General features: G+C 39.3%; 1 protein-coding gene across 9 annotated transcripts in view; it reads left to right on the top strand.

Moving 5' to 3' along the window:
- VPS13C (vacuolar protein sorting 13 homolog C) overlaps positions 1-12,959 on the top strand; it is a 185,107-nt gene that overhangs the window by 109,772 nt on the left and 62,376 nt on the right. For all 9 annotated transcript variants that reach the window (XR_008626968.1, XR_008626967.1, XR_008626965.1 and 6 more), the window contains 3 exons: positions 5,993-6,162; positions 9,828-10,075; positions 11,314-11,543. Coding sequence is in view for 5 of the 9 variants with exons in the window: in XM_055118553.1 (XP_054974528.1) it covers positions 5,993-6,162; positions 9,828-10,075; positions 11,314-11,543 (648 nt within the window). In the remaining 4 variants the exon portion in view is untranslated. The remainder of the gene's footprint in view (positions 1-5,992; positions 6,163-9,827; positions 10,076-11,313; positions 11,544-12,959) is intronic.

Here is a 12,959-nt window from a genome sequence, read left to right as displayed (position 1 = left end):
AGGTTTATTGATCGAAATTCTATGGTTTACAGTAATGGATTTTAAAATATTATTAATTGAGGCTCTGTGGTTTCTCAAACACATAATTCCAACAGCACACCCACCACCGGTGTACCCACCTCCCTCCCTAACTCAGTGGTGTGGACCAGTTCTTCTGTAACATTTCCTTTGGCTCTTTATTGCTACCTTGTTGTGTATCTTTAAGTCCCACATATGAGGGAGATGGTTCTGTATCTGGTCCTTCCTTTCTCACTGGCTTCACTGAGTATGATCTTATCGCCCAGTTCCATCCATATTGCTGCAGATTGCATGATTTGCTGTTTCTTAGAGTTGAAGGGTATTCCTTTGCACATATATATGTGAGATATTATATATATATATATATATATACATATATATCACAACTGCTTGATTGAATGGATCAAAATACTGCCTTTTTTTTTTCTTTTTGGGTCACACCCGGCGATGCACAGGGGTTACTCCTGGCTCTGCACTCAGGAATTACTCCTGGCAGTGCTCGGGGGACCATATGGGATGCTGGGATTCAAACCCAGATTGACCGCATGCAAGGCCCTACCCTCTGTGCTATCGCCCCAGCCCCAAAATACTGCTTTTTAAAAGTGATGTCAGCATTAAAGTAGGTTTACCTCGTACATAAAATGGTCCCCTGAGCACTGCTAGGAGTGACTCTTGAGCACACAGCCCAGGGTAGTTCCCAAGAATTTCAGGGTATAGTCCCCAAATAAAAGTAACAATAATGTAAGTAATAAAATGATAAATTATAGAAAGGAAGTAAGAAAGAAGGTTGGAATTACAAATGACAAGGATTAGAAGTATGTGTTGTATAGTGTCAGATGGTCTCTATGTGTGAACCCACTTTTTCCTCCTTCCGTAACCAAGCCTTGCCTCACATTCTCCATCATTCTTTCTGCCTAGATTCGTTTCTAGTAGAATTTTATCTGAGTGTTTAGTTGTATGTGTGATTTTGATATGTAGCTATATATATGCATATAAAGCTATTTAAGAAAAATTTTAAGGTTAGAACCTTAGGTGATTGTTTTAAAATTCATAATTATATATGAACATATACAAATTTTGTTTCTGTTGAGTAAATGTTATGTGTAATAGATAAAATTAAGGCACTAATGAGCAAAGAACCAAAGACTAAGGCTATTTTGCGGCAAGCTAGGTAGTATATTAATGGTATTTTATAATTATGTAGTTTCACCTAATAATTTTATTGCATCAATAAGTTGTACTATAAACATTATCATGTTTGTTATGCCTTTGAGCCATAACCCATATATATTTAATTTAGAATCAATTTATGTGTTGTTCTTTATCTCATACACTCTTGCTTTTGATCCTTAGACCAGTACCTGTCACTTGTGTAGTGAGCTGCCTTAGTTTCTAATATTAATGAAAGCATCAGAAAATTACTGTATGTAAAGTGTGTTCTTAATACATAGCACATGAAATAGTCTTCATTCCACCTGAGGTGTCATTAATCTACTGGTTCTAGACTTAAAATCTCAGTGTCTTCTTTTATTTCCTCTTTTTTTGAACTGATTTATTCATTTAGATGCTGTATACTGTCAGTTGCTTCTCTAAGTGAATTTTCTTTTCTGGCATTTTTCACTGCTGGTGTCTTTGACATGTAGCTCATACTTACTGCCAGGAGGCAGACTCCTTGTTTCCGTTTTTCTTTGCATCTATCCTGGATAGCGGTACAAGTTCCATTCCTTAAATGAGTACCTGGTGTTACTTAAAACTTCTCATTTTACTCAAGAAACATTCCCATTTGTGTGATTCCTGCCTTAATAGAAAGCTCTCCGTGGTCTCAGGTTTTCTCCTTCTGTAACTGTTTCATAAGCGCTGACATATCTTATGTGTCACAGGTCATGTCTAGTAATAACTTCGGAACAGAAGCTTATGAGTTATTTATAGTTTGTAAATGAAAGACGAGTTTGCCATAGTCATGCCACTCTGACCCATGATGTGCACTGTACCCCACAAGTGGCCAGTGACATACAGCTGTCTCGTGTGCCAGGAGCGACACAGCACTCAGACCTGACTTCTCATCCCACAGCCTATTCTGAGCACTTATGATTGATGTCCTTGACTTCCTTAACGTGTTTTTGTTGACTGGTTTGTTGCTTGGGCTTTGCTTTCTTGTAAAGTCAGGAATACTTAGAGGATATGAAGCTATTGTTTATAATAATAATAACAATAATAATTTCCTTTTAAGAAAAGTTTCGATTTTTTTAAAGAAAAGTTTCGACTTTTTTGTTATTACCAGATATTACCAGTTATTACCTCAAGCCTCTCTTGAGGACTTGAAGGCTTGTTTCAGTTGCTCTGTTCGCGTCTAGTTTTTATTGCTTTACATTCTTTAATTGAATTCCAGAAATCTAGGTTGCCTTTTCCTGGTTTTCTCAGAGCTTTCATCTTTGATGGTTTGCTCATGTACCTTTTCCCCTCGAGAATGCCTTTTGTAAGGATAGCAAGTCCTCACCTTCTCCTGGGATGTTCTCCTAGCCCACAAAAATTGATCTCATCGAGCCTTTGAGTTTTTCCTCATTATATTATTTAAAAAAATTTCATTATTGAACCATTACTTGCAAAGTTGTTCATAGTTGAGTTTCAGGAATACAGTGTTCTAGCCCCAGTACCAGCACGAGTCTCAGCTTCCCCCTACCAGTGTCCCAGGTTCCCTCTACCCCCAGGCCTGCCTCCTTAATATGACAGGCATATTAAGTTATTACTACTGTTGTTGTTACTAATTATTTCCAGTTGGATCCTCTGCTTTCTGTATGTTGGTTGACCCTGTTACTTCCCACCCATCTCTTTTTCCTTCCTACCTTCTCTGTCCTCCTATGCTCTGGGATGAAAGATGATCTCAGTATTCCCCCTTTAACACATTGCTTCATCTTGTTATTCTGGATGCTACAGATAAGTGAGATCATCCTCTACTTGTTCTTCTGACTTAGTTCACTTGATATTATATCCTCCAGTTCGTCTAAGTAGCAGTGAATTGTATGATTTTATGGTTTCTTTCAGCTGCATAATGTTCCATTATGTATCTATACCACATCTTCATAATCCACTCATCTGTCCTTGGACACTAGGCTGATTCTATAGCCTAGCTGTTATACTAAGTGCTGCAGTGAATAATGCTATGGTATGTCCTTTTGAATGAATGTTTTGTATGCTGGGGGTAGATACCCAGAAACAGGAAGCTGGGTCGTATAGTAGCTCAATTCTTACTTTTCTGAGAAATATCCATACTGTTCTCCATAGGTGTTGAGCTAGACAACTTTCTTTTCCCGACCAGCATTGGACGAGTGTTTCCTTTTCACTGCATCTTCACTAATACAGATTGCCTACCTTTTTATTTTTGTATATGTGCCATTCTAACTGGTGTGAGATGACATCTCATTGTCATCTTGATTTGGATTTCTTTGATAAAAAATGATGATGAGCACTTTTCTTTTATGTGCCTATTGGCCATCCATCTGTTTCATTCAGAGAAGTGTCTGCTCTTTTCCTTTTCCATTTTTGGTGGGATTTTTGGATTTTTTAAATTGATTTTTGTGAATATGTTATATACCAGATAACAACCTTTATCTAGATGCATTTTGCGTAAATATTTTCCCCTGTTCACTTGGGTGTTTTTTTAGTTTTAACCCATGTGTCTTTTCCCATATATAAATTCTTTCGCTTGTAGTCCTATATGTTTATTTTTTATTCTCTTGCCTTCACCACTGGAATGGTATCATGGAAAACACCTTTGAGGTGCAGAAATGGAGCATTCAGCCTATATTTTCCTCAGTGCATTTTATGGATCCTGGTTCAGTCTCAAGGTAGTTTGATCCACTTTGAGTTGACTTTTGTGCGTGTGAGATATGGATTCAATTTTTTTTTTGTATATGGTTATCCAGTTTTCCTAATACCATTTGTTGAAGAGACTGTCATTACTCCATTTTGTGTACCCAGCTCCTTTGTTAAAAAATAGTTAACCATGGATCTGGGGATTTGTCTCTAGGTATCTGGTTCTAACCCATTGGTCAGAGAGTCTGTCCTTACTCTAGTACCATGCTGTTTTGATGGCTATAACTTTACAGTATAGTTTCAAGTTGGGTAATGAGATATCCCTTAATTTCTTACCTTTTACTATGGCTTTGGCTGTTCAGGGTAATTTTATGATTTTATATGAACTTTGGTATTTTGTGCAGAACCCTCACTCCAAAAGATGGAGAAGTTCTCAATTATTTCTCCTACCAGTTGTTCTTTCTCTTTTCCCCATCTTTCTGATATTCCTACAATTCAGAAATGATTCTTCTTGCTGTTATCTATCATTACTCTTATATTTTATTTTATTCTCTTTCTTCTCTTTTCCTTTTCCACTTCATTATGCCACTGGCTTGTATTTTGTCTCCAGCTTCACTGCTAGAGTTCTCTGCGTTCAGAAATCTGCTGCTGTGGCTTGCTAATATATTCTTTAGCTCCTTTGATTCCATTTATATGATTCTTTGATACTCTAAACCAAGTCTTCTTTGAGTTGATTGACTTTCTCTTTCAGAGATTGCTTAATTTTCATTTGTGGACTATTGATTTGACAAAACCCGAGAATTTTCCTGAGCTCAAGAACTAGCCTGAACTCTGTCCCCATCTACGAGTACAGCTGTGTTCTTTTGCTTCCCCATGGTCCTTAGAGTTTATGTGGGTGCTGACAAGAACCATTAGATTCTTGACTGAGTACTGATCTGATTTGTTACTTTATGCTAAGGGACTACTGCTTATGGTTATGACCTGTTAAGCACTGGTAGCACTGTAGTCCCGTTGTTCATCTGTGACCTGCTATTCTGAGTATTTCCATGACTGCAGATCAGTGGGTCAGGCAATTGTAGCTCTAGTTCCTCCTGGTTAGATACCAGGGCTTTTATGGACCTGTACATTTTATGGATGTACTCTGGCACAGAATTTAGAACTTGTAGTTTCCTACTCGCCCTTATCGAGTCTGTGGCTGGATGGGATAGTCACGTGGATGTGCTGGCATCTGCACAGCTCCGGACATCAAGGTAACCCCTCGGACCTCTTGGTGCACCTACTTGAATTTAAATAAGACCTTATTTGGTTACTAAGTTATTTGGGTCCCTTGGGCTGATTGGGTACTATTTATATTTCTCACCTTATCATTTGGTAGTCTTTATTGAATATTAAAGGACATAGTATTTTACTTTTTGATCATTTATAACATGACACTTCCCTGAAATATTGAAATATTCCTTATGATTTATTTCTAGTTATTTTTTATCAGTTTGAGTTAAAAAGTTCACTGATTACCTACTGCTGTATCTTTCTCATAAATTCCTTACTTCCTGTCAGTGACTTTTACAAGAGTCCTCATTAAAATATTAACAATACAAAAATAGTCACTGATTATATCTGTCTCACCTCAATATCCCAAATTTAATATATTGAACATACTTGAATATCAGTGTACACATGTATGTATTTGTTTGTACGTGCATACTCGAAAATATTTATTTTGTTTCATTTTTGTGTACTGATAGTGATACTTTAAAAATGTATCAGATAGATTTATCTTTAAAGACTGTATCACTGTATCACTGTCATCTCATTGTTCATAGATTTACTTGAGCAGGCACCATTAACATCTCTATTACACACAGCACTGAGATTTTTAGCAGCCTCTCCTTACTCGTCTTTCCCAACGATTGGAGGCTCTTACAGGGTCAGGGGAATGAGACCTATCATTACTGTTCTTGGCATATCGAATACGCCATGGGTAGCATGCTGGGCTCTGCCATGTGGGCGGGATACTCTCAGTAGCTTGCTGGGCTCTCCGAGAGGTATATATATATCTGTTACTGTATTTTGGATATGAATATGATTGTAAATGTGAATGAATCTAAATATGATTATATTCTATTCAGAGATGATTCTTTGTTTGAAAACTATGCCATAGGAGTCCAAACTTGCGTTTCACAATGATAGTTTCCGAATTGGTGAACTCAGACTACATCTTCTGGCCTCCACTGGGAAAATGTTTAAGGATGGGTCAGTGAGTATCAGCTTGAAACTGAAGACCTGCACCCTAGATGATCTCCGAGAAGGCATTGAGAGAGTGACATCAAGGTTTGTTCTGTTGACTTGGCTGTGCCTGCTTAGCATCTGTCATTCCTATCAACACTGGTCTTGAGATTTTGTTTGTTTGTTTTTTGGGCCACTCAGCTGTGCACAGGACTTACTCCTGGCTCTGCTCTCAGGTATCACTCCGGGTGGGCTCAGGGGACCATATTTGGTGCTGGAGATTAAATCCAGGGAGCTGTGTGCAAGGCAAGTGCTCTGTTCAGTGTACAAGACCTCCCTTGGGATCATTTGTCTTTGGCAAATCATAAAAGGCCTTTGGTCATTCTTCCATAAGTAGTGCCGATACTAGATACAGCTGCTTTCAAGTGTAAATGAAAAAAAGTTTAACAATAAATTGGAGGACTCTTTTAAAAGAGGGAATGAAGAGAATAAGATATCTTTTGCATCTTATACAAAAGATACAAAAGCTCTGAGGCTGGAGCAATAGCACAGCAGGTAGGGCGTTTGCCTTGCATACAGCTGACCCAGGTTCGATTCCCAGAATCCCATATGGTTCCCTGAGCACCGCCAGGACTAATTCCTGAATGCAGAGCCAGGAGTAACCTCTGAGCATAGCCAGGTGTGACCCAAAAAAAGCAAAAAAAATTTTTAAAAAATTTTAAAAAAAGATACAAAAGCTTTAATAGTTCCACATGAGGTGGTTTGTTGGTAAGTTTCCATAGTAGGCACCATGTATTTTTTTGGTTGATTCCTGTTGTTTTAATATTCTGAGGTTTTACAACACAATCTTCTGTAGTATTCAAATTATTTCTTATCACCCTCTTACTTAAACACACACACACACACACACACACACACACACACATTTTTCCTCTCCCCCAGGAATATTTTTCTGAAATGTTTCAAGTTATATCAATATTCAAGTTATATAAATATATATCAATTTATCAATACTTGATATGCCAAAAACAGTAACAACATTGGGCCTCATTCACCTGCCACTGAAAGAGCCCCCAATACAGCAGCGTTAAAAAGGATGATCAAGGAGAGGCTGATGAAATCGCAGGGACGAACTAGACTGCCAAAACGAAGAAGGAGAAAATGACTGCACTTTCTGCTTCCCATCTGATGCCAGTTTCACCCATCTTCTGGCATCTTGATCTTGGATTTGTCAGCATCCAGAGCCACAAGAGATACATTTCTCTTGGTGGGGGAATATGTGCACCAGTGAAGGGATGGGTGTTCAATCATTGTATAACTGAGACTTAAGCCTGAATGCTTTGTAACTTTCCACATGGTGATTCAATAAAATAAATTTTTTTAAAAAACCCTAAAATGAAAAAAAAAATGACTGCACTTTCAACCCACGTACGCTGGCATCGGAAGCATTGATCAAGGACCTGATGATGCAAGCGCAGAAGATCAATACGACATCATTGGTCTGACCGAGACGAGAAGGCACCAATCACATCACGCCATTTTTGGCACTGGAAAAGAACTGTTCCTCGGGACATGTGACAATAGAGGCCTCGGTGTCCTTGTCAACACGAACTTGCCATGAGCATTGATTTATTCTAATGCCTAACAACCCGAATCAGACAATTACGCTTGAATAGATGTGGCTCACTGCCGGCAGTTTTTATCTTTGTCATCTATGCACCAACATCCAACTATGATGAAGAAGAAATTGAGAAGTTCTACATGGAGCTGGAGAAGTTCCATAAAGAAGACCACACCTTCTACAAGATCATTGTCAGTGATTTTAATGCCAAGATAGGACCAAGAAGGTCGCCCAAAGAACTCCACATCAGGACCCATGGCCTAGAATGGAATGAACAGGGTGAGAGACTGTCTTAGTTCCTCATGTTGACCAATACCATCCATGGTAACTCACAGTTCCAGAAGGCCAAATCTAAACATGGACATGGGAGTCTCCCGTGGCCCGTTCCACAATGAAACTGACCACATCATATTCAATTGATGGTTTTGCCTGACCAATGTCACTGTTGACCCAAAATTCCAAATGGGATTGGACCATCATCTCCTTCATGCAAAATTCTACTTCACAGAGTGGGAAGAAAGGACTGCAAAGTTTAAGTTTAAGAAGAGAACTCCCAGAATGATCACCAACTGGGAGCTCTTTGGCACTATTTCGGCAACGTGGGAAAATGCCATTGTTGACAACATCGACGAGGAATACGATCGACTGGTTCAGCACCTCCATGACTGCTCGAGGAATGCCTAGAGTGGGAAAGCCACAAAAAGACGCCTGTCTTCGGAAACTGTCGAGCTCATTCACCACTGAGCTCATGTGGTTTGGCATGAGCCTCAGGCAATCACAAGCTAATGTCTGAGTTTGCAAAGCTGTGTAGAGAAGAGATAAAGGAAGATCTCAAAGAGAGAAGAGCAGCAGTGTTGGCCGATGTGGCAGAAGCAGGAAAAGTATTTGCAATGCTCGTCTGTCCTTCTCCAACTACAAGACCAAGATGACTGTCCTCTGACGTCCTGATCTATCACATATTCCAAAGGAGCAATGGAGAGGATTATTCACGACTTCTACTTGGATCTCTTTGATAGCCACATTCACCTGCCCACATATCAAATTCTGCAGGATGGATATGTCATTCCCAACATTCTCCCTTCTGAAATCCAACACGCCATTTCATCGGTACAGATGTGTACAGCACCTGGTCCAGACAAGGTCAGACCTTGAGCATTGTAGGGTTACAGTGTCATCTCCATCCTCCCAACAAAGAAACTGTTCTGGGAAATTTCTTAATATAGTTTTAATAGAACTGAAGTTCTTAGCATTATAAAAATTATTCGTTTATTTTTGAAAGATTAACTTGTATCAGTCCAGTCTAGTACAAATTAGGTAATGCAGAGTTTCATTATATTTTTACTTATTTCCCAAATATTGAGACACAGTGTTTTTGAGGAAAACTGTGCTCTATTTGTGCTCTCTGGATTCTGTGCTGGATACGTTCAAGCCATTTGTTGTTTTCTGAGATACGAATAATGAACGAAAAGTGCTGTCACTCCATCAGCTTTTCTAGTTTGCACATGTTGTATCTAAGGCTGTCGAGACAAGGAGGATAAACGCCATTGTGTTTGGAGCCCTTTTCTTTCTTTCTTTTTTCTTTCAATTTGGATTTTTGTGGGTCATACCTGGCAGTGCTCAGGGCTTATTCCTGGCTTTGTGCCCAGGGATTACTTATGGCAGGGCTCAAGGGACCATATGGAGTGACATGAATCATACCTATTTTGATGTATGCCAGGCAAGCACCTTACCCACTGTACTGTCTCTCCAGCCCCTTTCATGCCCCTTTCTTTCTTGTCCACGTGGGAATGTGTGGGGACTGTCATTGCAGGGAATTGTTCATTTGAGTGGCACTGAATACCCTTAGGATCAAATTGATGATCTGTGGAGATTAATCTTCCAGGAGGTTTTGTTTTGTCAGATGATGTAAAGAAATTTTGTTTGGACAGTTGTTCTACTAATTGTCCAATATTTTTAGCATTCACTGATTTGCTGTTCTAGCACAACATTTTAGTTATAAAATATTCTGTAATTGCATTAACATGAATTTTGTTCTGGAGTTTGGAATGCAATAGCTTGATTGCTAGCTTGACTACTACTGTATAGAAACATGTCTATCTTTTTAATTATTTTGGCAGTATTAAGATAATGGTTTTGTCTTTTTTTCCAGAATGATTGATAAGAAGAATGACCAAGATAATAATAATTCTATGATTGATATAAATTACAAGCAGGACAAAAATGGAAGTCATATTGATGCTGTTCTTGACAAGCTGTATGTATGTGCGAGTGTGGAATTTCTGATGACCGTGGCAGATTTCTTTATCAAAGCTGTCCCTCAGAGTCCAGAAAACCCAACAAGGGAAGTTCAGATTCCACTCCGACAGACTGCCACAGCAAAAATCAAGACCGAAAAAGGTTAGCAGAATTTGTCTTTGTTAGATGACAACTTGTCATTACGTTCAGAAAAAGGAGAGCCAGGTATTTTAAGAACCTAAAATCACTCTTTTTGATTCACCCACATTGTGTCGAAAAACCCAAGTAAGGACAGAGTTCTAAGAGTGAAAAGGAGGAGGAGGGGGAGGAGGAGGAGAGGCAGAGGAGATAACTAATGAATTCAGTCCAGGAAAGCTCTGCTTTGTTCCATCATTCACATGAGCATTTCCTGACACATGCAGAACAGAGTGGGGTGTTCTGGGACTATTGATGATGCCTGTTTTGTAGAAGGGAAATCTTTATTCTAAGAAAAGTATTTGCAGGCATCTGGCATAGCGGTGATCAGCTTAACAGATCACACCTGAAGGTCTGGGACCTAGATGGCCTGGCATGATGCCCTTGTTCTAGATTGGTTTCCAAATGTCTGATCTCAATGTATTTGATGCCACTTTCCTACAATTTGAGCATTACCACCATTACCAAAGTTGAAGCAGTGTTTTTTTGTGTGTGTTAAATTACAGTTGTCAAAGTTCAGGCATTTTAACTCCTTTAAAGTCTAACTCAGTAAGACTGGAGGACCAGAGAGAGAATACAGATAGTATAGAGGGCCAGGCACTTGCCTTGCACATGGCCAGGTCAGGTTTGATTCTTTGCATCACATATGGGGCCCTGAGTCCTGTCAGGCGTGATTCCTGAGCATTCTGGGTGTGGCCTAAGATCCAAAACCAAAAAAGAAAAGAAAAAGATTGAAAATCTATTACTTATTGGCAGGATTAAATTCTTACTTACCTTTAATGCTTTCAAAATAGAAATTTAGTAATATTTAAGAGCTCTATTTAATGTATTCCATGATCCATGACTCTAGTGAAATCACAGTGAACAACTGATTACAGTGTGCATCTTCACAGGGCCTCTTCTCTTCCTTGTCCCTTAACTCTTCTCCCTGCCTTGCCTCTGCTGCTTTTGTTCAGGGGATGTGATTCTGATGGGAAGAACCTAGAACAGCATTATCCCTGCTATGTCCCAGAGGGAATGATTTTCTTTTGATGGGGATAAAGTGGCATTATCCCCTACAATTTAGAATTGTTCATTATTTACTATCGTTATTAATTGATTATCCATACTGTTTTCACCTTTTCTGTTACAGAGGATATTGGAAATGACTTTGTAGAGATTCAGCTTAAACCATTTTTGATTCCTATTTCTGATTCTTTTTACAGATGACTCTGTCAGGCCAAATATGACTTTGAAGGCCAAGGTCACAGACCCAGAAGTGGTATTTGTTGCCAATTTGACAAAGGCTGATGCACCTGCCCTCTCGGCTTCCTTCCAGTGCAACCTCTCCCTGTCAACATCCAAACTCGAGCAGATGATGGAGGCCTCTGTGAGGGACCTTAAAGTGCTCGCCTGCCCTTTTCTCCGAGAAAAGAGGGGCAAAAGCGTTACAACAGTGAGAATCACCTTACATTTAAACTTGAAGTGGAGAATAGCAGAAATGATTGATTCCTAGAAATGTGGGGGTCCGGTGGAATTCTTGAGCTTATTTATGATCACAAACTTGACATTTTATGGATGAAAATGTTGAGTTTCAGTGATGTCGAGTGATTGTGATAGCCTGCTGGTGACAGGCTGGGATTGCCTTCAGAATAGATTTATTTTGGCTTCATGATCTTTTAAATTTTCTGAATTTTAATACAAATGAGTATTCACTTTAGTGTTTGTGTTCATCTATATGTTCAATGAATGAGTAAATTAATAAATACTAAATCTTTAAACTTAGAATGAAGAAATTTAAAGACCGTATCTTAATATTATTAAAATTCGACTTTCACTGTGTTTTTCATTATTGTTAAGAAATATATTTGAGGACTGCGGAGACAGCCCAAAAGGATGGAGACATGCTGTGCAGGGGAGCTGCAGCTTTTTTTTTTTTTAAGTTTTTTAATAGTGAATCACTGTGAGGCACAGTTACAGACTTACAAACTTTCATGCTTGTGTTTCAGTCATACAATGCTCAAGTACCCATCCCTCTACCAGTGCCCATTCTCCACCACCAATGGTCCCAGTATCCCTCCCACCCCCCATCCCATCCCCTTGACCCCACCCCACCTCTGTGGCAAGGCATTCCCTTTTATTCTCTCTCTCTCCTTTTGGGTGTTGTGGTTTGCCATCGTGTTTGATCTATAGTCTACTCTCAGCACTCATCTCCCATTCCCAGTGGGTCCTCGAACCATGCTTTACCTGGTGTTCCCTTCTCTATCTGAGCTGCCTTTTCCTCCAGCATGTGAGGCCAGCTTCCAAGCTGTGGAGCAAACCTCCTGGTACTTATCTCTACTATTCTTGGTTGCTAGTGTCCCATTCTGTTATTTTACTTTCCACAGGTGAGTTGCAATCTTTCTGTGTCTGTCTCTCTCTTTCTGACTCATTTCACTTAGCATGATACTTTCCATGTTGACCCACTTATATGCAAAAATCATGACTTCGTCTGCAAAGGTTATAATAGCTGCATAGTATTCCATTGGGTAGATGTACCAAAGTTTCTTCAACCAGTCATCTATTCTTGGGCACTTGTTTGTTTTTTTTTTTTTTTTTTCAGATTCTGGCTATTGTAAACAGTGCTGCAATGAACATACGAGATACGAGTGCAGATGTCATTTTGACTATACGTTTTTGCCTCTCCAGGATATATTTCCAGGAGTGGTATTTCTGGGTCAAATAGAAGCTCAATTTCTAATTTTTTGAGAAGGGTCCATACTGTTTTCCAAAAGGGCTGAACCAGTTCGCATTCCGACCAGTAGAGTAGGAGGGTCCCTTTCTCCCCATGTCCATGCCAACAGTGGTTGCCGTTGTTCTTTTGGATGTGGGC

This window comes from Sorex araneus, chromosome 10, assembly GCF_027595985.1.
Source record: "Sorex araneus isolate mSorAra2 chromosome 10, mSorAra2.pri, whole genome shotgun sequence".
Lineage (NCBI taxonomy): Eukaryota > Metazoa > Chordata > Mammalia > Eulipotyphla > Soricidae > Sorex > Sorex araneus.
The sequence above is the reverse complement of the archived record's forward strand: the minus strand, read 5'-3'. Positions and strand labels throughout refer to the sequence as shown.